Here is a 27,821-nt window from a genome sequence, read left to right on the forward strand (position 1 = left end):
GTTAAAGTAGGGTCTGTCTAAGGTGATTGCAAAGGTCCCCTGGCTACTCTTTGATAAACAGCGTTCTCCCTGCCATTCCTATCAAATTCACATTGTTGTTTGTGGGATCTTGCTGTGCACAGCTTAACTGCTGGCTTTCCTAATAAGTGCAGTGACTGCACTTCAAAACTACTTGGTTGTGACATAGTTTGCAATGTTCTGAGGTCATCAAAGGTGCTGAGTAATTGCAAATCTTTTGTTTTCAACACGAGGATCAATCTAACTGTGTTCAGCTTTTACTGATATCATGCAGGCCATATTTTTGGCTGTAGCTATGGATTCTTTAAGAAAGAAAAGATAGTTTAGCCATGACAAATCAAGAAATGGTGAAGATAGCTTGAAAAATTGGCTCCTGTTTTGCTGAAACAATACATTTCCACTGAGTGTGAACAAAATTTCTGAAGAAGGGACCCAACCCAAAACATCAACTTTCCTGCTCCTCTGAGGTTACTTGGCCTGCTGTGTTCCTCCAGATCCAAACTTTGTTATCGTTACAATAATTTTTTTCTTTAAACAGACTTGTGAGAAAACAAATACTGAAGAACTCAACATTTACTTACATTCATTATGTCCTAACATGCTTCACAATGAAAAATGAATTAATTTTGAAGTGAGCAGTGGAAGTTGATTTAAAAACCTCCATGAGTTACAACGAATTAAACTGTGAAATATTTCTTTAGCAAACGCTTCCTTTCCAAAATGGAACAATTAGAAGAAAAAGAAAAGACTTGCATTTTAATAGGACTTTTATAACCTCAGGGTGTTCTGAAGTGTTTATCAGCCAATGAGTTACATTTTGAAGTGAAATTATTGATGTATTCATAGAATCCCTGCAGTTTAGAAGCAGGCCATTCAGCCCATAAAGTCTACACTGACTCTCCAAAGAGCATCCCACCTAGACACACACCCCTACACTACTCCCATAATCTTGCATTTCCCATTGCTAATCCCCCTAGCTGCACATCCCTGGACAAAATGGGCAGTTTAGCATGGCCAATCCACCTAAACTGCACATCTTTAGACTGTGGGAAGAAATCAGATCACCCAGAGGAAACCTATGCAGACACAGGGACAATGTGCAAACTTGACACAGGCAGTCGCCTGAAGCTGGAAATGAACTGAGGTCCATGGATCTGTGCAGCAGCAGTGTTAACCACTGAGTCACCGTGCATGTAGGGAACATTGTAGTTAACTTGCGCACAGCAAACTCTGTCAAACAGCAATGTGATAATGACTAGATAATCCTGCGATCATCAGATAATGAGAGCACAGAACTCCCTCAATCCTGCACTGAGTGTTTTTTTTTATTTCAGACCCCTCTCCCCATCCCCCTCTCTGATGAAGGGTCTAGGCCTGAAACGTCAGCTTTTGTGCTCCTGAGGTGCTGCTTGGCCTGCTGTGTTCATCCAGCTCCACACTTTGTTATCATTAGCACTGAGTGTGACAACCTGGATTACTTGATCATGTCTCTGAAGAAGGCTTGAACTCATGACCTTCTGACGCAGAAGCAAGAGGTATAGATACTCACCGAGTCAAACATTTTGCATTCGGGTCTTCCATCCCACATGCAGTCAGCATGGTTTTAAAAGCCAAATCTGACTGCGTTTTATCGTTCGTTATCTCTTTCCTTATAATTCCTTCCTTTTGTATGTTCTTGCAACCTCACTGCTGCTACCCTACCTAAATCCTTCACTGGATTGCTCAAGGTAATAGATCAATGCTTTCATTTCAGTTTGCCAATCAAACTTTCACTGCAATCCAATACAAACAGAAAATACTACAGACGCTGGAAATGCCTTCCTGCTAAGCAAGGTCTAAACAATTTTTCCAAGTGATTTAAGTGTGCTTTTCAACTTCATATTCTTGGTTGGATTTCATGGCCACGGGTTAGATGGGCCGTCCCTCCACACTGTCCTGTGTGAAGGATTACTTTGGGTCAGTAATGCAATATCTTCATGCTAGTCTTTAAAATCACAGAAGATGAGGAGGCACCAAAATTTGAAGCACATCCATATACAGATGGATCATGGTTTTATAGAGCAATTGCTCTGCCCAGGACTGTAAGAAACTACAGAGAGTTGTGAACACAGTCCAGTACAACACATAAGCTAACATTCCATCCACTGACTCCACCTATACTTTTCGCTGCTTTGGAAAGGCAACGTAATCAAAGAGCCCTGCCACCCCAGTTATAATTTCTTCCAACCTCTTCTCTTGGGCATAAAATACAAAAGCTTAAACACATGTAGAAACAGATTCAAGAACAGCTTCTTCCCTGCTGTTATTAGACTTCTGAATGGGCCTCTGAAATTTAAATTTAACTTTGATCTTGCTCTTTGTGCACCTTGCTGCAACTGTAACATTGTATGCTTCACTCTATAGTACTCTTATGCGCTCTGTATTATATGATCTGCTTGTACTGCACATGAAATAAAACTTTTCACTGCACCTCAGTGCTTGTGACAATAATAAATCAAACCAAATCAAAAGCAAGACACTAGGCTTGTTTAAAGCCACCAGAATACAACTTTTCATTGTCTGCTTCACTTTGCAGTGGTGAAAGGGAGGGGATTTGGGAATGGCTGATACAATGAGGCAGTTTGAGAGCAGAATAAAAGACGTGGCACTGGAATTATGGGGTGCAGAAAGCTGCTGATACTGCAGTTATAGGTGGCAGCATCTGTATGATTTTTGAGATTTTTTAAGCCAAGAATTTTGAGAAAAAGCACGAAAGACACATTCAGACAGCAGGTGACATGTACATTTTTAACTGCTAACAACTTCCTGTTCCAGAATAACCCATCTGCTGTAAAACACCATTCTCTAGACTTCCAGCTGGCTGTGGAGCCTGCCATCGCATTTCTAATTAGCTGTCTTCCTGCTGGGCAGCTCCTAATGTTTGAAGGAAACAGCCATCAGTGATGCTGTAGGAGATTCACGATTGATTAGCCACACATAGGCAAAGTGTGAAATAGTTGGAATCTAGAAAAAACTAAGTCTGTTAATATTTATTTTAAGCGGTACAGGTCCATTCTATTACTAAGTTGCATTAGTGCACTCAGTGGTGGTAAGGAGATGCCTCAACTGAAATCTGATATTTAACGAATTAAATAAATGGATAAATAAATCGACGCATAAGGAATGGCTGGGCAGATGATGTGTCACGACTGCAGAGTGTGGGATGTTCTGGATACCAGTGTAATCCAGTACAAACATGTCTGTAGTAAATGTCTGTGATTTGACAAGTTTCAGCTCTGAGTCATTCAACTCAAGGCTGAGTCACTGAGAGTGCGACACATCAGGGAGAGGTGAAGTTACTTTTGTTTAGGGGCTTCTGATTTGGTCAGTGCACTATATTCCAATCCCAATCAGGGAGCAGCTCGTTCTAGACCTGGTAATATGCAATGGATCAATAACTTCATGGTAAAGGACATGCTTGTGATATTATCACTATATCATAGTATGCGACCTGAAGGTTTTAAGGTCTCAGACTGCATTTTAAGAGAGGCAACTTGGAACATGACCCTGATGAAAGCATGCTATCATTTGTAATCGAGTAGCTTCATTTAGCCCAGATACCCAAGACACCGTGACTGTAAAATCTGTATATATCAGAAGCTGTAATAACGTCTGTTGAATCTTTCAGTGTAGTGTTAGTAAGCAAGTACAGCAACTCATTAGGAAGGCAAATGGAATATGGCCATTTATTGCAAGGTCAACGAACATACAAGTAGGAGGCTTTTATGAAAAATGCACAGGGTCCACATTATGGAGTATTGTACATACTTTTGGTCTCTTTGAAAAAGGATATAAGGCAGAATTCTTTAGGGGTCTGAGCAATGTGGACTATGACTCAATGGAGAAATCTGTGGCAGAATTGGGTGACAAGTAAGGTAAGGCCAATCTCAAAGTCGTGATAATTTTGCCACATCTTTTATGTTCTACACAAGATTCTTACTAGGCGGCTGTGAGATGCCAATTGACAATTATTATTGTTTATTAAATATCTTGTTAACAACCCAACTCTGCTCAATAATATTCACCTTCCCATGTTATTGAATGCATTAAACAATCTCGACTTTGGGAAAACTAGACAAAGAAATCAGTGACCAACTGGCAGATTTGGCTTACCTCCTGCTCTGGACAACATCCATGTTGGACACCAGCACCAATATCTCAGGGCACACTCAATGGGCACCAGCCACATGCACCACATGTCCACGGTTGTTGGCATCAGATGTGTGCCAACCTCTAACAACACTCATGGCACATCTCTGACCCAAACACAGGAAGCTTCTGCACTTCAATACCCAACCCAGGGCTGCACTAACAACTCTCAATGGCAATGCTGCACTAAGGATACTCTGCATTCAGGGACACACATCCAGCTCATGGACTCAACCAAGCTGCACCTCCAGGCTCTTTGCTCATTCTTATAGTGCCCAATTTGTGCTTTGTGCCTTCATCAAGAGATACCAGTGTCATATTACTGTGGTCTTGCTTTGCCATTTAGCACAGGTGCAAAGCCACAAGCTTGTCATGGTAATCAGCAGGTCTCAGTCGAGTCAAGGAGAATAGCCTTCACTCTGGGAAACTCAGGATAGGAAGACAAGGGAAGCCACTGAAAACAGTCCAGGGCATGCTCAGGGAGGGCAGAGACAGGATCTTTGCCACAGATGAGGTGTAAAGAGCCAAATATCAGGCAGCCACCCGTCTTGACTCTTTCTGCCCTGTTGGGAAGCTTTCCTCTTGGAATGAGAGCGAGGCAGGTATTACAGGGGATACAAGAGGGTAGCACACCGGTGTGTGGTGAGGAAGTGTCCTCAGTGAGACATTAGGCAGTGCAGCGAGCACACAGGGTAAGTGACATTGGGGGTTGCGTGGGTGAGAGCCAATGGTCAGGCAAGAGTGAGCATAGTAGAGCATGACCCTTAGTGGGAGACAGGTATAGCAGCAAAGACAGAGCGTGAGGTATTGGAGAGAGGATAGTGGCATTTACCCTGGCAGCATGGGGAAGGACATCAAGCTTCATCTTACAATGCAAGCACTACTCCAGATAGCTGAAACTGCACTGACTCAGGTGGCATCCTCAGGCCAGACTGGCAATGGTCTGGTGTTATGGCCTCCACTGCTGGTCCTAGGGGAGAAGTGTGTCCCATCTTCGCACTACCTTATCCAGGAAGACCTCCAGGTCCCTGTCCACGAAGAACAATGTTGATTTCTCCCAGTCTGCTATGTCTGGAACAACTGTTAGGACTGTGCAGAACAATTCTGGACTGACAGGGCCTGTTTGGGCATACCACAGGCTTTAAACAATGATGGCAATCTTTTAATGCATGTCTACTGAGTGGGAAATTATTCCAGGGACAGCACATGGTAAGATGAGGCGGGGTGGAGGGGATGAAATCAGATATGAGAGACACCGTAGGGGTTTAATTGGTAATTAGTGAGACGACTTTGTTAAAATACAGGCAAGTGAACAAAAAGATTTGACATCACTCGGACTTAGCCAGGATTCAACCATAATTACTATCGAAGCAGTTCAGAGAAGATTCACTCAACCCTCCTTCCCCAATAGCCCCATCCTGTCAACATTTATCAGACTCCAGAAACTAATGATGATCCCTCGCTCAGTTCATCTCTGACAACAGCAACCACTTCTGATTGTGTTGGCAGTACTGAAGAGAGAGTGAGAGAGATGAGCAGCTCTCCAGGGGGATTCCTGTCTGACTGGGTCCTTGATCAGGCATGAGATCCAGTGCTGTCCTGGAAAATACATGATTTCACTTTAATAGTGTTGGGCCTCCCAGAGAAAAGCTTTAAAGGGTTTTCAATTGGTAGGTGGGACCCTTGTCACCAACAGTAAATTACACCCCATGTAAGTGGTGATAAAATTCTTAATTTCTGCTGAAGTGCAAACTTACTCCAATTTTAATTGACCCCCCATCAGTGACCATGCCCTCAATTGCTTAGACTCTAAGCACTGGAATATATATGGTCTACAAACACCTCAGTCTCTAAATCTCTCTTTTCTTCTTTAAAGCATAATGGTCATTGATCCTTTTATCTCCTCAGGGAGCTCAGAAGTGTCTTGGAATGTTTCATTAATTTAATGATGCTGTATAAATATAAATTGTCAAGAATAATTCATCCATTACTGTTGTATTCTCAAACTGTGTCAATTTGATAGCATGGTATTTTTCTGTCAAGCTTTGTTCTGTTGAGTCAAGTGCAGACTGCAAGACAATATTCCTGCTAATGTGTTAACATAGTATCTGCTGAAAGCTGGCATTAGATGCTAATTTAATGTTTGAGGTGCAATTCCATGATTAATTTAGTCTGTTGCATTTCAACCACTAAGACCTGATTATAGTAAACAGCATTCACTCTGACTGTACAGTAAGGATGTGTTAGTGACTGATCTGAAGGGACACTTCAGCAGCAACAATAATGGATATTTATGAGCTGTGAGCAGATTATTCAACAGAATCAAGGCATGTAATATGAAGGAAAATTCATAAAATCATAAAAGGAACTACATATAAAAGCAGAACCAAAAAGGTAATAATGTCTGGATTACCACCTCATCCATGAGCAAATTGGCACAGGGTCAACAAGATATGCAAAACATATGGCTGAAAGATTGAAGTGGGAGAAACAGGTTCCAATTCATGTGGTATTGGCTCCAGTTCTGGGGAAGGAGGAAGCTGTTCCAATGGGATGGGCTCCATCTGAACCACACTGGGACCAGAGGCCTGTGGATAAGATGCGTTTGGTTGCATGAAAAATTATGGAAAAACTTAAAGCGGGGTAGGACTCAGCGGAGGTCAATGAACTTTACAGAAGAAGCAATAGGGCAGAGAGTATGGAAAGGGTCAAAAGTCTAACATCAGGAACTGCAGATAAGGCGACAACTATGAGAAGGGGGCAGTCACCGCTGGACTGAGGCTGTTGTACTTAAATGCCTGCTGTATATGAAACAGAATAAACGAGCTTGCAGCAGAGATCTTCTTCAGGTTAGATGCTGCTTGGCCTGCTGCGTTCATCCAGCTCCAAACTTTGTTAAATGAGCTTGTAGTGCAGGTTGAAATTGGCAGGTATGATGTTGTGGGGATCACAGAGATGTGGCTGCAAGGGGATCAAGGCTGGGAGCTAAATAGCCAAGGATGCATGTCCTATTGAAAGGACAGGCAGAATGGGACAGGTTGCCTTATTAGTCGGAAATGAAATTAAATTGATGGCAAGAGGAGATATTTGAGTTGGAAGATGTAGAATCTGTGTGGGTAGAGTTGAGGAACCACAAAGGGAAATAGACCCCCATTGGGAGTTGTGTACAGACCTCCTAGCATTAGTTAGGATGCAGGAAGAAAATAAATCAGGAGATAGTTCCTTTCTTACATTCCTTTTCTATGACAATTATTATAGGGGAATTCAATGTGCAGGTGGACTGGGAAAATCAGGTTGGTAGCAGATCCCACGAAAAGGCATTCATGGAACGTCTGCAAGATTGCTTTTTGGACTGACTATAATATGATAGAACTCACCTGTGGTTTGAGAGGGAGAAGCTGGAATCAGACGTAATGGTATTAGAATTAAACAAAGGTAACTACAAAGACATGAGGGAGGAGCCGGCCAGAGCTGACTGGAAGGGGAGCCTAGCAGGGAAGACTGCAGAGCAGCGATGACAGAAGTATCTGGAGGAAATTTGAGAGGCACAGCAGAAACGTATCTCAAGGAAGAAGAAGCAGACTAAGGCGAGGTTGAGGCAACCATGGCTGACAGTGGAAATCAGGGACAGCATAAAAGCTAATGAAAAGAATATAATGTGATGAAAATGTGTGGGAAACCAGAAGATTGGGAAGACTTTAAAAACCTGCAGAGGATAACTAATAGAGCAACAAGGAGCAAGAAGATAAAATATCAGAGTAAACTAGCTAGTAATATAAAAGACGACTGGAACAAAGTGTTTTTAAAGGTATCTAGAAGGTAAGAGGAAAGTCAGCGTAGACATTGTTGTGCTGGAAAATGAGGCTGAAGAAGCAGTATGGGGAACATGGAATCGGCAGTGGAACTGAATAGATAATTTGAATCAATTTTCAGCGGGACACAATAGAATGTCAATGCGGTCAGAGGGCACAGGTGAGTGTACTGACCATCACTATGGAGAAGGTGATGGGAAAACTGAAAGGTCTGAAGGTGGGTAAAGCACCCGGACCAGAAGCACTACACCCCAGAATTTGGAAGGAGATAGTTGAGGAGATTGTCGAGGTGAACTAGACTTCCAGATTGTTCAACATGGAAGTGGAAGTGGGTGCTTGTGGATTTCAGTTCACTGGTGGTCACAAAAAGCCTCCATTTTGACCACCACATTTCAGCATTTCAGGACACAATCCATGGCCCCCAATCTTGTGTCCTCCTTGTCCATGAACACTGGCATCTGCTTTTTGCCAACTCCTCAGGATCTTCACAGCACCTCTCCAATCCATTTTCAGGAAGGCTTAGGAAGTATAGACCTACATCGCAGGTTACACTGGCAACTAGCATTGGAAGGCTGCAGCAGGGACACTTTGTGTGCAAGGACATGCACCCAATGGATTGGATCAGGCTCTATCTTAGGGCTGCTCACTAGCTGTTCTGGCACTCATTCACTTAGCACCTACCTGCTTGCTTGCAGCATCTCTTCCATTGCCATACCTAATAATATAGTCACACTGCCAGGCAGCTTGACTTGTTGGTCAGCATTTCTCGGTCAAGTGGCAGTACTTCTTGATGTAGTGCACTATACAACATCAATCTCATACTTACACTATAAGGTAGCAGCTTAATATGGCAAACACACAGCAGGTGTAGCAAGCCATGTCTCAAAGCCTTTTGGGAGTAGTACTCCCCCACGGAGCAAGATCCCTATGGCAGGCATCAACCTGCGCCAATGGAGGTAGCTGTGCCCCTAGCATGGATCCTCTTCTGCAGCATCTGGGCTAAGAGGACCATTACCTCCCAGGATCCCGCTGCTCCTGTTTCTCCCTTTGCATGTTGATGAAGTCTCTGTTTGCTGACACCACAGAGTCCTCTCCTGTCTGGGGTTGAGCAGGTGCCTGGCCTTCGATAGTCCTCCAAATGCTGGCAGCACTTTCTTCCTCGCCAAATGTGGGGCTGATGCAGTGAGCTGCTCACCAAATTGTATCCCCCGACTTTCTCGGTTCCCACCAACGGGTCAGTATCTGAGCTGGGAACGCGTGTAGAGGAATGTCTAATTCTGAGGAAGGGTCACCAGACTCAAAACGTTAACTCTGATTTCTCTTCACAGATGCTGCCAGACCCACAGAGCTTTTCCAGCAATTTCTGTTTCTCTTTGTGAAGAGGAACTGTCTTTCTCACAGATCGGAGATGTGCTTTGTAGCAGAGCTGGCCATTTCTCCACAAGTGCTGTGAATATGCCTTCACCTATCCTGGCTCTTCCTGACTCAGAATATGCTATTTGCTCCTGGAAAGTGAGAAAGGAACGGATTGAGGGAGATGAAAGCCAATGGTCTTGCTGTTAGTGCTGGTGGAAGTGGTTGATGGGCAGCAGAGGTCATGCAGGGCTATTGGTGTGGAATGTTGCTGGGATGAGGGCAGATATTGCAGGAAGAAGTGAGAATGACAGACCGTGAGCTTTAGCGGGAGGTTGGTGCTTGTCGCAGGGTTAACAAGGTAGCAGAGGGAAGAGTATGGCACTTACCTTGGCAGAGTGGGGACGGTTATTGATTTTCTTGCAGCACTGTTGGCCATTCCAAGTAGAGGCCTGCATCTTCACAGTCTCACCAGTTTGTTAACAGGGTCTCCTCCATTTTCTGTTGTATGGCTGATTGCTCCATTTGCACTAAGATCATTGCTGGAAAGGAATACTTTCCTAAGATTTTTTTAAGTGTTTCCAACATTCTAGCTATGTATGTTTATCTGCAAATTTAACTCCTGTCAAAACCAGAAGTCCGTCCTGACTTGGTATTTGGGCACAGTCTAATAAATTAAATGCCAGATTAGAGAATTCCAAATGAAATTTCTGTAGTCTTGTGTATAATTTACTGAATTCCATTATACTATTGTACAATACTTAGTCTATCTAAATCGGTCAAAATCTGACTAAGCCTGTGAAGGAATCAATAAGCCACTTATTATTAAATTTTACCCATGTAAGTAAACAATTTGACCAAACCTTCATCTGTGTTTAACTCTTCAGGTATCAATACTGAAAAAAAAACTTTGTTTCTTGTCTTGTTTCTTCATGGTAAGTAAAATACTAAGGCCACACTTTGTTTCATCTTTGATAAAGAAGTAACCCAGATCTTCATGGCTACTTCATTCTTCCATTGATCGTAAGGTTCTTTCACAGAAAACTGATGGGTAATCATACCTCAAAACTTTACACTTCATTTAACTATCCTCTGCTACCAATGTGCTGAATACGGTATATTAGCATGGATGGAGAATTGACCAACCAACAGAAGACAGAGAGTTGGAATAAAGTAATCAGTAAAGTGCCACAAGGATCTGTGCTAGGGCCACAATTATTAGGTTTGAAGGCAAGTGGTGAGGATGAAACAAGGTCTTCAGGATATTGATGGGTTAAGCAATTGGCAAAGATTTGTCAGATGGATTATAACGTGGGAAAATGTGAGATTATGCACTTTGGCAGGAAGAACAAAGGAGCTGAAATATCATTTAAATGAACAAAGTCTGCAGGAAGTTGCAACATAGAGGGGTTTTTGTGCATGACTCACACAAAGCTAGCATCTAATTCAATGGGTAATAGGGAAGGCAAATGGAATGTTGCCCTTTATTTCAAAGGTAATATTGTATAAAAGTTGCGCAAAACTTTAGAGGCACTTAGTCAGACCACAGCTGGAATATTGTGAACAGTTTTAGTTTTATCTAAAGAAAATATACTGACAATGGAGGGGATTCAGAGAAGGTTCACTTGGCTGATTATGGACGGACAATATTATAGGCACTGGTTAGATAGGATCGGTCTGTCCTCATTGCAACTTTAGAAGAATGAGAAACTTACCTCTTAGGGGGCTTGAAAAGGTAGTTGCAGAAAACTTGTTTCCCCTTGTCAGAGAGTCCAGGATCAGAGGACACATCTCAGAATAAGGTGTCACACATTTTAAGACCAACAAGGAGGAATTTCTTCCCTAAGAGTTGTGAAATAGTGAAATTTCTTTACCTCTGATACTGGTTCAGTATATTCAAGGCTTAGATGGATAGATTTTTAATCAGTAATCAACGGATATGGGGGATATGCAGGAAAGTAGAATTGAAGGTTATAAGATCAACCGTGATCTCATTGAATGATACAGGTGACTCATGGGCTGAATGGCGTACTTCTGCTCCTGTATCTTATGGTCTTAATTACACTCCATTAAAACCACACAGGAATAACTAGCTTTCATTTTTATACAAACAGTTCACATCCAAGTCAATTTTAATGACTATATCCATCATTTATTTCCTTGTTCCAATGGTTTGTTTCATTATACCTTCAGGATATAATAGATGGTAACCATTTAATTAGAATGTGATTGGACTTCTGTCCATTTCCTGGAGGAAGTTCCAATTCATAGCAACTCACCAAAGATTCTTTGACAGCACATTCCAAACCTGTGACCTCTGCCCCTTAAAAGACAGCACATACTTGGCAACACCACTATCTGCAGGTGTCCCTCCAATCCTGACATACGTAGCCATTCCTTTGCTGTCATTGGTTGCAAAATCCTGGAATTGTCTTCCTAACATCATTGTGGGTGCACCTACATCACACGCACTGCAGCAGTTCAAGAATGTAGCTCAACATCACCTTCTAAAGGGCACCTAGGAATGAGCAATAAATGCTGGTCGAGTCAGTGATGCGCACATCCTGTGTATAACAAATGTTTAAAATAAAGTTGGATTTCTGTTTGTCTCCTGGAGGAAGTTGTGCCTCAGAGCTGCCAGCTAGTTGGAGGTCTGTGGCTCTGCACCAAATTAGGATTATTATTGCCAGCTGCCTTGTATTTCAGGAGGCCCAGGAGGAAGAGAAACCATGAGACCCAGGGTGCTGGTTTGGCAGGACCAAGTGAGATGGTGAGACAGCATGGTGGATGTGACAGGGGACAGATTGGAAGGGGACAGCCAAGATTGAGGGGCGAGGGGTGTCTGAATGGCACAGGGGTTTGAGGAAGAAGGCTGCTTTCCCTACCCAAATTTCACGAATCAGCAACTGGTAGGGTTAAACCTGCTGCACTGCACCGAGGTCACAGATCTTTCCTACTGCCCGTTAAATCACAGCAAAGGTAGGATATGGCCTATAATTGGGAATTAATTGCCCATTTAAGAGCCTGAATTGGACCCAAGGGCAGGTGACCCAGCAATCTCTCCACCCCTACCCCTGTAAAAGCATGATGGGTGAAGGTGGGTGTGTGATTGGCACTGGGCCTCCAATAGCACATCGCCCTAATTTATAGGCCTGTCCATTTGTTTCCCACCCATGGGTGGGGCCTGCACATTCAGGGCCCAGAGTTAAAACTGGACCCATTGTGCATACATCCATTCACATTGGCAAACATTTCAAATGATGTAATTGTTCAGACTGTTTATGTATTCACATGAAATGGTGCAATTCATTCAATTCTCCCAGTGAACTAACATACAACTTCTCTTTGCTCCCTTAGCTACAATGAGCCAGTTCAAGGATTTTGTAGAGCCTGAAGATATTGTGGTAAAATCTCAAGTTTGAAAAATCTAAGGTAATGAGATTCCTATCTTTAAAAATTGAATTCACCACGGAATTGTGGGTTCGTTCACACAGTATTAAAATTGGGGATTTTAGAATTAGGTGAAGCAGTGTGTTTTTATCATATATATCATATCAACATCTTTTCACTGTCACTGGGTCAAAATCCTAGAACACCTTCCTAGCGGCATTATGCTTGAACCTACATCAAAAGAAGGTGGCCCACCATCACTTCTGCAAGGATAGTTAAGCTTTGGCAATAAATACTAGTGTTGCCAGCAAAGTCCACATCCTGACTAAAATATTTCTGAATCACTTTCTTCTTACTTCCATTAGCAAGAATTTCTGTGGTCCCTTGTTCTGAGGCAAACTTCTTGGAAGTTATGAGCTGTTAAATTTACAAATGGAGAGATGAGAAGCACCTTGTATTAAACTTGTGCTGGAATCTAGCCTGAGTCTCAGAAGTGAATATGGACTTCTCCCAAAGAATTCCACCCAATGACGCAGTAATAAGCTTCAATCAGCAATATTATGCAATGTTCGAGACAGTGCAAACCCTAATTGTAACTTTTTCCTTTCAAATTTATTGTTTGCGTAGCTATGAAAAGTTCTGATTACTATTGATTCTCATTGATTTATTGACATTTCCTTTCATATGACTGAATGTAATTCTCATTTCACCTCAAACTGGTAATGCTACTCAGTTACATCAATCATGAGCTAATTCCATGGAACATATGAGCATACGGATTAAGAGCAGAAGTAAGCCATTTGAGCTGTCAAGCCTACTCTGCCACTCAATAAGATTATGGCTGATCTGTTTGTGTTCTAAATTCCTCATTCCCATCTGCACCCAATATCCCTCGTATCTCTTGCCCCCCTCGTGCCCTAAAAATATTCCATGCTCCTGCTCTCTGTGGCAGAGACTTCAAAGCTCATGTAGCCTCAGAGAAAAATTGCCCTCATCTTTATTCTAAAAGGGCAACCCCTAATTTTAAGACTGTGTCTTCTGTTTCTAGACTCACCTGCAAGTGTAAAGACCTTTCTTGGTTCACCTTGTCAACAGTATTCAGGATCTTGGAAACATTAATCAAATCACCTCTGAGCTCCAATGAAAACAAATACGCCCTGTTCTACCTATGCTCATAAGACAGCCTGCTCGTTCCAGATACAGACCTTGTTTTCCAAGTATCCAGTTATAATTTTCAATGATTGGTCCTAATAATTTCCAACTGACAGATGCCAAGGTAAATGGTCTACAGTTTCCTGCTTTCTCCCTTCCTTGAATAGAGGGATCAAATTTGCTATTTTCCAGCCGAATGGAACTTTTCAAGAAGCTAAAAAACTTTGGAAAATTAACACCAACAAATCCACTAGCTCATTAGACAACTCCAAAGTCTAGGAAGAAGACCATCAGGACCCAGAGATTTATCAACATGCAGTTTCGTCAGTTGCTCCACAGTGACTGTAATTTTACGAAGCTCCTCTCTTCCTTCAAACTTCTAACTTAAAGTATTTTTTGTATCCTCTATGGTGCAGAGACAAGCAAAATATTTATTCATTGCATCCGCCTTTATTATTAACTATGATTACCTTTCCACTCTTACCCTATGCAGGACCAACACTCTCTTTACTTAGTCTTCATTTTTAGATAAACTGTAGAAAAACTTTGCTACCTTTCTTTACATTTCTAGATAGTTTACTCCTGTGCTCCAGTTTATTAGTCATGATTAATCTTTTAGTCACTCTCTGTCATTCTTTGTCTTCTGATCAGCCAATTGACTTGTCACTCACCTTTGCACAATTATATGGCTACTGTCTGGATGCTGGTAGGGTCACTCCCATCAGTGACTTCTTTTCTGTGTTATTTCTCATCTCAACCCAAAAAGATTCTATATTCTGATCTCTTGGAGCAAGGTCATCTCCAATTTTTGCATCAATATCATCATCAATTAAGAATGCCACTCCTCCAGTCTTACTCAACTTCCTATTTTTCTTAAATATCACCCCTCAATGTTCAGAGCCCAATCCTTATCAGCCCGAAGCCAGGTTTTCATAGAATCATAGAATCTGTCGGGTGTGGGTGGAAACAGACCATTTGGTCCATCGAGTTTGCATCGACTCTCCAAAGAGTTATTCCACCCTATCCCTGTAACCCCACATTTACAATCACTAATCCACCTAGCTATAATCATAGCATCCCTACAGTGCAGAAAGAGGTGAAAATCTGAAGCTTGAACAGATTAACAGAACTAAAAGAAAATAATCAGTTCCTGCAATTGTGTCATTTTCATGAATATAAGTTGACTGAGTCCAAAGTGAGAATTGATAAAGTAATAATATAACATTAACAATCCTTGCAAACACAGCCACATCTATCACTTCATCAGAATTACAAAATTGATAGTCTGTCTAAATCACAAATTAAACACCCCCACAGCCAATAACATTAGTTCATTTTAACATTCATTTGTAGCATATTTATTATCTCCATAGACTGGATGCATATGACATTTTAGTTTCACGATGAGGTGGCTTTGAATGAAAAGTCTTACTGCAAAACAAAACTCAGTTTGTGTTTCAAAGCAGAACTAATGGTGTTTTAGAACTTAGTACGGCTGACTAATATCAATTGAAAACAGTAATAATGTTTACATCTGAAATAGAGGGCCCATTTGGCGCAGACTTCAAAATTTAAACCAGTGAAACCTAATAAATATATAGAAATAGGTCTAAAGTTAGAAATGAGACATGAATTAATACAATGTTTTTTATAAACACCTATCATCAGTAATAAAGAAAATCACTGAGCTGAAATTTGTCAAATGTTAACAGATACCCTTTACTGCTATTAACAATGCATTAAAGCTTTTTCTGGGAGTGTAGAAACAAACAGGAGTGTATTCAAAGAATTTAGAGAGAAAGTTTCATTTACGTTTACCCTTTCAAACACAGGATAAGACAACATTTATTGCAAAGAGAGGTGTGAATAAATCGCAACATGCAATAAGAGGAGGACATCTACATATTGGCTATCAGACCATATTATTCACTTCAATATGGAATATCAATTCATAAAATTTGGTATGAATGCTATGTGCCTTTAGCTTGTCCTTTTGTTATCTGTTTAACATTTAGTTTTGACTGTTAATATCTTGTACTTTGTATCTCTTTGTCCCTTCCTATCATTATCTGACCTTCATTTTTCACATTATGATTTTGTTCACTTGCCTCAACTTAAAGCTCAAGCTGTGAAAATTACCCAGGCTTGATCCCTTAGTCTCATTATTTATTATAAAGTCCTCTCTAGTTCCCTTGTTATACAATTCATTAAAACTCCAGTCCCAGCATGGTTCAAGTATAGAAATCAGGGGAAATCAGCTGAATTTAACCATTGAAGAAAAGCAAAGATTCAGCTCTTCAATGTCAATTCATTTTGCTAGTGCCAGTTTCTGAGCTATCACAGTCTCATAAAGCTAAACACATAACATCCTACCAACATTGCATCAAGAAAGTGTTCTGACTACATGTTAAAATACATTGTGACTCATTGTCATATTGATACTTTTTGTAAATGTATCAAATAGCTACTCACTCCTACTACTTCTCCAGTGACACCTGTGCAGTGATTATGGCAATGTCAACAAGGCGCTTAGTATATGAATTCCCTGATTGGGGCTGTTAATCTGGTCTAATCAGGGACCCCTGACTGACTGATAAGAACAGGAGTGTCAGTCACCCTGTTCACTCTGAGGGCTGGCTCTGTGGGAACTGGATCAGTGTCATATTCTCACCACATGTAAATAAAGGGTGACTTGGTGACAGCATGCCACTCTGTGGAGTTATTTCAGCTCAGCTCTCTCATTCCAGGAGGCAAATGGCCCCCTAGAGGACAAAATGATGTAAAGGTGTGTTGTGGACTGCCCGATGTTTAGCTCCTCACCTCTTATGCATTGACCATCCTTATCCTGACCGCCCTGATTGGCTGACTGACCATTTCCAAACCTTAGACTGGTATCAAAGGTTGCTGCTGTTGTGCTGTGCCAGGACTCCCTAAGCCCCTACCAAATACCTACTCACCCTTACTTTGTCCTGGATGGTGTTAAGCTTTTTGAATGTCATTGGAGCTGCACCCATCCAGGCAAGTGGTGAGTATTCCATCAACATCTGACCTATGCCTTGTTGATGGTGGACTTTTGAGAGGCAGGAGATGAGTTGCTTGCTGCAAGATTCCTCACCTTTGACCTGCTATTGTAGCCACTGTATTTATATGATGCGTGCAGTTCAGTCAACGGTAACCCCAGGATATGTGGGGTTTCAATGATGGGGAATGTTAAGGAGTGGTGGTTAGATTGCCTGTTATTGGAGATGGCCATTGCCTGGTATTTGTGTGTTTTGAAAGTTGCTTCGCACTTTTCATCCCACTTTTCTGCCACAAATCTCACAATAGCCCATCACTCCAAGCTCTATAAGAGTCTGCCAATGGTGATTCGAGCTAGATTTCATTTTGGGATCTGAATTGTCCAGAATTCACACCAGCAGGGACCATAACAACAAGAAGAACAAGGAGTCCATAAGCTCCCTAGAAAATAAGATTCTAAATGGTGTAGATGAATAGGCAGAGCAAGATGTACAGATATACAAATCACAGAAAGTATAAGTTGAAGTAGATGCAGCCTTATGAAGGTAAGTCAAGCCCAGGGATTCATTTCTAGGGGGGTAGAATTGAAAAGTGGAGAAATAATGTTGAACCTTGGTTAGACTACACTAGGAGTATTGTACTTGCAGTGTAGCCTCTAAAGAAAGATGTGCAGACGCTGTAGTTGGTGCAAATCACAAGGATAGTACCATAACCAAGAAGGTAACCTATTAGCAAAGATTGGAAAAGCTGGCATTTTGTTCTCTACAAAAGAAATAGCTGAGGGACACTCTTAAAATTACAAGGTGTCTTGATGGGGCAAATGGATCAGAGATGTTTCCACTTGAAGGTAACCAGAAGTAGAGGCTATAAACAGAGGATCATCACTAAAGGAATTCAAGAGAGACGTCTTTACCCAGGGAGTGATAAAAAGTGTGAATCTCACTACCACAGGGAAGGGTTGAGTTGAAGAGTGCAGATAGATTTAAGAGGAAGTTGGATAAGCACAGAAGATAGTAGAAATTTCTTTCCCAATGGCTTTTGAGTCAATTTTCAAGACTGACACAGATTATTATCAGGTCAAAGAAGTGGAATAAAACTGGTGAATGAAGTTAGGGGAAAAAGATCAAGCATGATCCATTTGAATAAAAGTATACATTAGAGGGACTGAATGTCTTGTCCCTGTTCCTATGTGAATTATCCCTGTTCTCCAGTTGAAATGAACCTGGGTAGAGTGATACCCATTGGAGGTTCTTAACCGTACAAACACATAATTGAAGCAGCTTCTGGCTCCAGGAGCAAATGTAGGATTTGATGGTAGCTGTTCAACAAGGCTTGCAGCTCCCCAAGTCATATTTCGAACTTTGATTTAAGAATGGAAAAGCAGAATATTTTTGAAAAATGTGAAGCTCATAAATGTTGATGTTCACTGGGAATCGGTACAAGGAATACCAGAGGTTAGCATGCAGACACAAGAAGCAATCAGGAAAGCAAATATAACATTAGGCTTTATTGCATGGGAATTGAGTGCAAGAACAAAGCAGTCTTGCTTCCGTTGTAGGGGCTTTGGTAAGATTATTATACAACATGCCATTTTGGTCTTCATATTTCAGGAAGATGTACTTGCATTGGAGACAGTGTAACAAAGTTTCACAAGATTGGTTCCTGGAGTTAGAAGGTTTTCTTGTGATGAGAGGCTGGCTAAGTTGATTTATATCCTCTGGGGTTTTAGAAAAATAAAGGTTTATGTAACCGAAAAGAATCAAGATTATGAAGTGGCTTAACATTGTAGATTATGCTGTTTTCCCTGGCACAGCCTCAGGGGAAGGGGCTAGTCATTCTGGAGGCAGGTTAAGGGGCCAGTCATTGAGTCTTTACTCAAAGTACTTACTCAAATACTCAACAATATTTGAGGGAATAAGGGCACAGGGGAATGGGGCAGGTAGAAATGTGAGTTAAAGCCCAGATCAGCATTGATAACACCAAGTGATTGGGTGAGCCATGTACACTACTCCTGCTCTATTTCTTATGTTCTTTTGGAATAATAGCCTGTAGCCACTCACCAAGCACATTGCGTGGGACTTTAATCCCTTTGGAATGTTGGCTCCCTGAATGGCATCAGGTGGCTCCAGCTGCCAATTCTGACAGTGAATCGGATCACTGTCTATGTTTACCAGCACAACCCACCAAGCTCCCTTGCTTTAATTATGCTCAATAAAAACCAAAAGAACTGCGGATACTGTAAATCAGGAACAAAAACAAAGTTGCTGGAAAAGCTCAGCAGGTCTGACAGCATCTGTGGAGGAGAAAACAGAGTTAACATTTCGGTCCGGTTATGCTTACCCTGGCTCAACCATTCTGATCCCAAATATTGTACCAGTTTATTTACATGTAAAACATCTCTTGCTGTTTCCTTTAGTTTTAGACTAAAATGAAACAAGGTCTCTATCTGTCTTTGTCTGTCCGTACAAGAGGGGGGAATTTAAGTTAAAGTTAAGAATTTAAGTCATATAGATTTATATGTTAGTAATTAGATTCTTACCTAAAACCAACATATTTGCAGTAAACAGCTATTTTCTTATTCAGCTTCGAAATCTGGAGAGTGCTTTCTTTAAATGAGGGTTTATCAGTCAGGTCAGTTGGTGACTTAGGATAGTTTTTTTTTCCAATTTGTAAATACTCTGGGAATAGTGAGGCTTGATTTCCAGTGCACTACCTCAGTCTGTCATGACAACAGTTCTTGGGGGAAAAAAGATTGGGGAGTACAATTAATTGAATAGTTCTAACAAAGAGCTGGCATGGACACTGAGATGAATGATTTCCTTCTGTGCTGCACTATAAGTTAGGGTAAATTTTCCGTGAAACTGTTTTGTCAAGTGAAATTGATGGCAGCCAGTCTGGCGTACCTTAGAGCGACTTCTCTTACAAATTCTTCTGATCTTTACTTCATTATTCATAGACTTAGGTTCTTTTTAAAAAAAAAAATCATACAGGATGGGGGCCAGCATTTATTGCCATCCCTAAGAGTCAACCACATTGCCGTGGGTCTGGAGTCACTTATGGGCTAGACCAGTTAAGGATAACAGATTTCCTTCCCTATAGGACATTAGTGAATCAAGTGGATTTGTTGTCACGACCGATATGGTTTCATGCTCATCATTAGACTCTTACTTCCAGATTCTGTTTTTTTATTGAATACAAACACAAATACAACCATCTGCCATGGTGGGATTTGATCCCAGGTCCCCAGAACATTGACTGTCTTTCTGGATTAATAGTCCAGTGATGATACCTTTAGGCCATCATCTAAGGTGCTCCTTTTGGGTGCCTATCTCAGGGAATTGCTCAACTGGAGAGGTGGAAATATTTCCAGTTATGGGACCTTCCCGTAGTCATGTCACCGGTGCCATGAGTCCACGTGCATATCACTTCAGACACTGCAAATCACAAACCACCCCTCATACTGTGGTGCTTGACCATTATCTACAAGAACATGGTACAGAGGGAAGGACAGCACACTCCCTGCTTCACAGGCACAGACCTACAGATGTTGCTGGATGGGGCGGTAGAGAGAAGGGAAGTCCTTTTTCCTGAAGACCACCACAGGAGACTAGACCAAGCCAGCCTGGACCCAAACTGCAGCTAAGTTCAGTGCATGTCCTGGATGAACTGGGACATGCAGTGGTGCACGAAGAAGGTAAATGTATTTCCTGAGGTTAAATGCCACCATCTTCTCTCTGGTGCCTACAATCACACAGCCTCCACTCACCCTAACTCTACCTCTGCACTTGCCTCTCACCAAGGCCCATGAACTAAACTCTCAGTATTGCATGATCACAGCCACTCAAGAGCTCTTACCTATCTTATCCTCTCAAACTGTGAACCCTTACTATTCTGCTGCCCTTCTTCCTCACTCACTCAGCACACCTTACCATCCCATCCTTGTCAGGCCTTTGTCTCACTGCAGAAGACATTGGCTCAATACCAGATTGCAAAGGCCCAGATCCCTGGACTCTGGTAGGACTAAGCGCGTGACTATGGCCAACACTCAGGACTGGATTAGGACATACTCCTTGAGAGACTGCAGCAGTATTTTCAACTGACCACTGTCTCTCTTCACCCCACTGAGAACTGTTCCCCTTTGAATTTCACACACAGCCATTTGCAGTGTTTTCCCTGTGCAAACAAATGGCACATGCTGCAGGTGTGCTGTTGATGGAGTACAGCAATACGTCCACCCTCAGGCAGTGCCTGCCTCTGCCTCTACTCTAAAGAGCAAAGTGAACGCTCAAAGGTTAGAGCCAGTGCTGACATCACCAAGTGAGAGCAAAGGAAGCAATGACAAGTAGACCGAGGCTGGCAGCCTCCAAAAAACTACAAAGTGAGTGAGTGCGTGCTAAAAAAGAAGACTAAGAGCCATAAGATGCATTCTGTGCAAATGCTTGAGATGTATATGTGTCCCCTCGCGCAAAGTGACCTGGTAGAAGTGCACAAGGTGTCTCTGAGCTCCAAAGTAAACTGTTGAAGGGCTAACATGGCCTCCAAGTTAGTCCAAAAGCAGGTATAATGGTTCTGGTTGAAGCCTAAATGAACAAAAGCTCCAGGGTATTCATACATCAACTATAGTCATTTTCTAACCAAAGTATTTATGCCAAAATACTCACCTGAGTAAAGAGCCAGTAAAGCTTCATGCGCTTTGCTTTAGCGTAACTGCACTCAATCAGTCTAGGCTTGTTGTTCACATCCACCAGGCACTTGTTGTCATCGTCATCAATAGTGGGACTCAGTATCCCCACACGGATCTGCTGGTTGCTCAGGTAGTAAACATTCTGAAAGAGGAAGATCGAGAAACATTAGCTTCCACGGCCACACAATCAATGCATCCCTAAACATACTCATTTCATTCATTCTCTTGTTGCCCAACCCTTGTTGGCCCTGGAGACGTGGTGGTGGGCTTTCTTATTAAACCATTGATTGTGAGTTTGTCATTTCAGAGCTAAAGTAAGAGTCAAAGCCTGGAGTCACAATAGACTGAGTAAGGATGACAGGTTCTTTCTCTGAAGAACTGGATGGACTCATTGGATACAGTCAAGAGACTCACCTCAAAAACAGCAGGCTGACCTAAGGTGTCTCACTTCAACTGATTCTATAAGTTAAAATTACAAAAAGGTTAAAACAGTAGATTCAACAGGAAATAAAACAATGAACCCTTGTGGTATACATTACTGATAGAAGGCTTTAACTGAATCAGGGCATACCATAAAAGAGACCCATTTTGTAATTTCTCCAATGAAGCTTGGGCTGGGAAGAATCTGAAATGGCTTTGAAATCTTCATTTTCAAGAAACAGTGTTGATATTCAGCAATGGAGGAAAGGAGCCTGGAACTGGATATTGGTCATCCATATCTCTGCCAGACTTTGAGACAGGGTTTCCTGATCTTCAGCTGGAACAGCCCAGTCTCTCACCTGGTCCTCAAGAATGATCTCTCTGAACCTCAAATGGAGTTTCACAGATGAACAATGACATGTCTTCGGCATCCCTACCAGAAACTCCCTCCCTAAACCTCTCCAACATTTTCCCTGACATTACTCCTTTAAACATTCTTCAAAACCTGCCTCATTGATCAAAACTGTGGTGGCATGCTCAAATCTCCTTATGCTACTCAGTGTCAAATTTTGTCCAAGAGTCACTCCTGAGTATTTTTACCACTTTAGAGGCCTTACACAAATACAAGCTTTTGCTAAATGCAGTCAATATATTGTCTACCAATTATGATAACACATCTATTTAACAAAACTTTATTTAGTCAGAGCTGCATCTGAAAGGGTGAATGCTAATTGGGAGCACCCACTATGATGTTATGATGACTGGTAGTGAGAGTAACAAAGGATCTTGAAGGAGTTAGAGCAAAGACCACATCCTCCTAAGAATGTATATCATATCCTCACAACGTGTAAATAATTGCAGAGGACTGAATTTTGCCATAAACCAGCTAAGTCTCAGGCATCTACCTGACAATGTGTAAATTTGCCCATTTATGTCATGTACACAAAAAGCAGAACAAATCCAACCCAGCCAGCTACCGCAGTATCAGTCAATTCTTGATCACCAGTAAAGTGATGAAAGCTGTAATCCACTGAATTATCAAGCAGCACCTGCTCAGTGATAAACTGCTCAGTGACACCCAGTTTGGGTTCTGCCAGGGCCACTCAGCTCCTGACCTCATTACAACGTTGGTTCAAACATGGACAAAAGCCTGTGACTTGACTTCAAATCCTCACATGACGCAGTGGTATCAAGGAGCTCTACCAAAACTGGAAGCAATGGGTATCAGGGGGCAAACTCTCCAGTATTTGGAGTCAGACCTGGCACATAGGAAAATGGTGGTGGTTGTTGGAGGTCAGTCATCTCAGCTCCAGAACATCTCTGCAGGAGTTCCTCAAGGTAGTGTCCTAGGCCCAACCATTTTCATGTGCTGCATCAATAACCTTCTGTCCATCATAAGATCAGACGTGAGGATGTCTGCCAATGATTGTTCAATGTTCAGCACCATTCATGTACTTTGAACTAAGATGGCACCATGTGTGGCAACATTGTAAACTTTTCACTGTACTCCTGTACTTGAGTACATGTGGTAATAAAGCAAATTCTAATTCTGTTGCACATGGAATAAAAGTGTGGAAGTTTCATTGTCTAAGGGTGTGAATTGAGAAGTTCCTGTACTTGTGGGATCTTGGAAAGTGTTTGCCACTCTGCTAACTAAGGTGAATCTTTTCAGGCTGCAAGGCATTACTTGTGCCTCACAGCCATTAGTGGGATTGATTTAGAATGTTGAATGTTGTTGTCAAGAGTGTTTAGGGCCAGGAACTTTAGTAAATGTCAATGCATTAGGTGCTCACACAGCATTTTATGTAGCAGATTCTTTAATATGTGGGTGTCTGTTTAAAGCCATTGCCCCTTGTAGGGCCTCACATCACATGGATATTGAAACTCCTTCCTCAGGGAATGAAGCGCTTACTCTGCCCACTCCAAGCTTGGTGGCAGCCATTTTTACTTCCATTGTGCATTTATGGATTGGATAATGGTGGAAGGCAACAGCAGCCGTTCTGAGTGAGTCACAGGCTCAAACTCTGGTTGTGTGACTCTGGTTGGTCCAATCAAATATCACATTCTTCTTCGCTGCCCTCTATGTCAACTCCATCCACACCCCTATGTTCCCTCCCAGCTCTTTTATTTAACTGTCCAGCTCCCTACTTTACCTGCTGGGCCTCATGCGTATGGAGGAGTCATGGCAAACATAATAACATACTGTCCCCTCATCGAGACCAATACAGTGATCATTGTTGACGACCCCCTCCTGCAATACCCTTTGTCCTCCCATGATCTATCATTTTTACCCCCTTACATTTTTGAGTTGTTCTCCCCACATACAATTATTATTCCCTCTCTATCCCAGTGGCAACCTCTAATCCCCTCAACTTCCCTACTCCAGGAGTGTTCCCTGATAAAAACCCCCATGATTTTCTGTAACAGACCACCAGGACTTTGGGTTCCAACCACTTTGATCAACTTTAAGAGACAGCCCCAAATGATGAACGAACATGATGAGTAATGAATAATTGTGTAGCTCCCAAAATGACTGACCACGAATCCCCAAGCTGGTTGAACTGGACTTGAAGGACTGTCTGTGGTCAATTCCCCAGACTGTAGAAGTAGTAGAAGAATACTACCCACTGACCATATTCAAGCCCCTGGACTGATACTGGACAATACCCTTGACTTACTTTGCTGGTACCCTCTAACTGAAGGTTGTCTCCCTTAGCCTGACTGTGGAGACTTTGAGACACGGCCATTTGGTGGAAGCATGTGTTGCCACATAAACTGTTGGCACATGGTGCAGGTATGACACAGACGAAGCACAGCACTGTACAGCAACAGATGCACCCCTTGTTTGATCACTCCTTACAACCCACAACCACAACAAGCCCTTTGGCTTTGTGTCAGTGCTAAAAAGCAAGGTAAGACAGAAGAACTGTGAGGTTTTAAAGAATGACTGAGGAGACGAAGCTCAGAATGTTAAGGCAAGGCAGGAATGCTGCGAGCATCCAGGCAGGTATAAAGTGACTGAGCACTAAGAGAGTATCTGAGGAGCTCTGAGAGATGCCCTGGTTGAATCCATCAGTTGGGTGTCTGCCCCATGTGCAAAATGGCCTAGTGACAGTATTATAATGAATGGTGCCAATGCACTCCAAAGTGCAGCATTGAAGGGTAGAACTATATTGTAAGTTGGTTAGAGATATGCCATGATGAAGCTGAGCCCATGTTCAATGCCAATTTCAATGAATGGGAGGTGTAGGCAGATGCTGCTGCTGGAGGGTGTGCTTGGAGATATTGCTGACTGTTATTCAGGATGGAAGCCCAGAGGAGCTATCAGTGAGCTGGATCCACCAGGTACATGCTATGACTTTTGTGTTGGGAATGATCACCATCCGGGACAGCATGTTGGCTCAGTGGTTAGCACTGCTGCCTCAAAGCATCAGGAACCTGGGTTTGATTCAAACCTTGGGTGACTGTCTGTGTGGAGTTTGCACATTGTGCCCATGTGTGGGTGCTCTGGTTTTCTTCCCACAGTCCAAAGATGTGCAGGGTTAGGAGGATTGGCCATGCTAAATTTCCGATAGTGTCCAGGGAAGTATAGGTCAGCTCGCTTAACCATGGGAATGCAAGGTTTTAGGGATAGGGACAGGGGTTGAGTCTGGGTGGGATGTTCTTCTGAGGGGTGATTTGGATTTAATGGCACAATGGTCTGTTTCCACATTGTAGGAATTTCTATGATAGTTTCTCTCCAACATATGGGAGATAACAAAATGAATGTCAAGGGGGCAAGATTAAGTACGAACGGTATTCAATTTTTTTCTTTTCCTTTATTGTAGAGGTCAATTATTGAATATACTCACAAGAGACTGCCAAAATACTTTTAACGAAATAACATAAAAGTTTGTTACACAAAATAAAAACACAATCTACAAGACACTATACAAGAGCTCCTTGAACAAGCATATGGACGTACATGGAATAGTGTAGATTAGATGGGCTTCAGATTGGTATGACAGGTCGGCACAACATCGAGGGCCGAAGGGCCTGTACTGTGCTGTAATGTTCTACGTTCTATGTAATATCACAACAAACATCATAAATAAAGATTCATCTCTTTTACCCGAGCACTACCCTCATAGACACACAAACTCTAGTGAACATAGAGCATAGAACATAGAACAGTACAGCACAGTACAGGGCCTTCGGCCCACAATGTTGTGCCGAACTTTTACCCTAAACCTAAGGTCTATCTAACATCCACCCCTACCTTATATTATCATCCTATGCCTATCTAATAGTCGCTTAAATGCCCCGAATGAGGCCATTACCCTCTCCGGCAGTGCATTCCACGCCCTGACCACTCTCTGAGTAAAGAACCTACCTCTGACACCTCCCCTATATCTACCTTCACTCACTTTAAAACTATGCCCCCTCGTAATAACTACCTCCACCCTAGGAACAAGTCTCTGGCAGTCCACTCTATCTATACCTCTGATCATTTTGTACACCTCTATCAAGTCACCTTTCATCCTTTGTCATTCTAAAGAGAAAAGCCCTGGCTCTCTCAACCTTTCCTCGTAAGACCTTCCCTCCATTCCAGGTGTAGAGTCACCTCTATCTCCACTCTAAAGCTGCTTGCTCAGCTGGTATGGCTGCAGTTGGTTTCCTAATTCTATGTATTCACTTGGTGCTATTTTCTTTACCGAATGTCTGTCTCCAGACACTCTTAAAAATAGGTTGTTAACTCAATTTACTTATTAATTAACATAAGTTCCCTAAAGCATGCCTTCACAAACTTGTATCATGTCTTCCTTTCTGACACATCCCCTCAGTGTTCTGCTTCTTGAGCTTTCTTCTCACTGACTTCTAGGCAACTCAAGGGTTTCTCCCCAGCCTTAACAACTTGGAACTGTTAATAACAGCAGCTTTGCTACTATGGGCTTTGTTCCCCAGGATCAGCCTGTCTCTCTCTTTCTCACACTGTTCAGAGAATGTGAGAAACAGGGCGGCAAACACCTCAGCAATGATCTCTCTAGGTAGTTTTCCAGTTACTAAGCCAAAATCACTTAACTTCTTGTAAATGTTGTTTTGGATTCAAAACTCAACATTATTTTCTGAAATGAGGTCATATTTTCACAGAAATGGAAAACTCACATCCATTTTTCTACCTCAAATTCTCAAATAATAATGGCATACTAGGAGCCTTCATGATGTCATTCAGAATCTCTGGAGTCAAAAACTAGGAAATGAGTTCAAAATCCCACCAAGGTCATTTCAGAATTTGAATTCAATTGTCAGAAATCTGGAACCGTACAAATGACCAAGAAATGACTAGATTGTCATGAAAACCAATAATGTCCCTTTAGAGAAGAAAATCTTCTTCTGTTACCTGGTTTTGGCCGATGTGTAACTCCAGTGCCACATCAACCTGATGATTCCTAAATGCCCTCTGAAGTGGCCTGGAAAGATACAGTTGTACAAGGGATGAGCCTTAATCACCAGCCATTCTAGTGACACCAATATCCGTCGAATAATTATTAAAGCAACACTTTTCATGGTTTTGCTGTTTGAGAATTCTGAATTATATCAAAAATCTTCCAGAAGAATGAACTAAACTCTTGGAGCCATAGAGATGTACAGCATGGAAACAGACCCTTCTTGTGAATGAATGTATGTTGTATTACATACAATTAAGTTGCTTCTTCCCTACAGAACAAAGATCCCACCAATTTGACTCTTATCAGTACCCATGTTTTATATACTTGTCATTAATTACATGGACAGGATTGTCTCGG

At 42.0% G+C, this 27,821-nt stretch overlaps 1 protein-coding gene across 2 annotated transcripts in view; it reads right to left on the minus strand.

The window, feature by feature from the left end:
• LOC125459330 (polypeptide N-acetylgalactosaminyltransferase 18-like) overlaps positions 1-27,821 on the minus strand; it is a 222,732-nt gene that overhangs the window by 26,061 nt on the left and 168,850 nt on the right. For both annotated transcript variants that reach the window (XM_048545669.2, XM_048545670.2), the window contains one exon: positions 21,593-21,757. In XM_048545669.2, coding sequence (XP_048401626.1) covers positions 21,593-21,757 — 165 coding nt within the window. The remainder of the gene's footprint in view (positions 1-21,592; positions 21,758-27,821) is intronic.

This window comes from Stegostoma tigrinum, chromosome 17, assembly GCF_030684315.1.
Source record: "Stegostoma tigrinum isolate sSteTig4 chromosome 17, sSteTig4.hap1, whole genome shotgun sequence".
Lineage (NCBI taxonomy): Eukaryota > Metazoa > Chordata > Chondrichthyes > Orectolobiformes > Stegostomatidae > Stegostoma > Stegostoma tigrinum.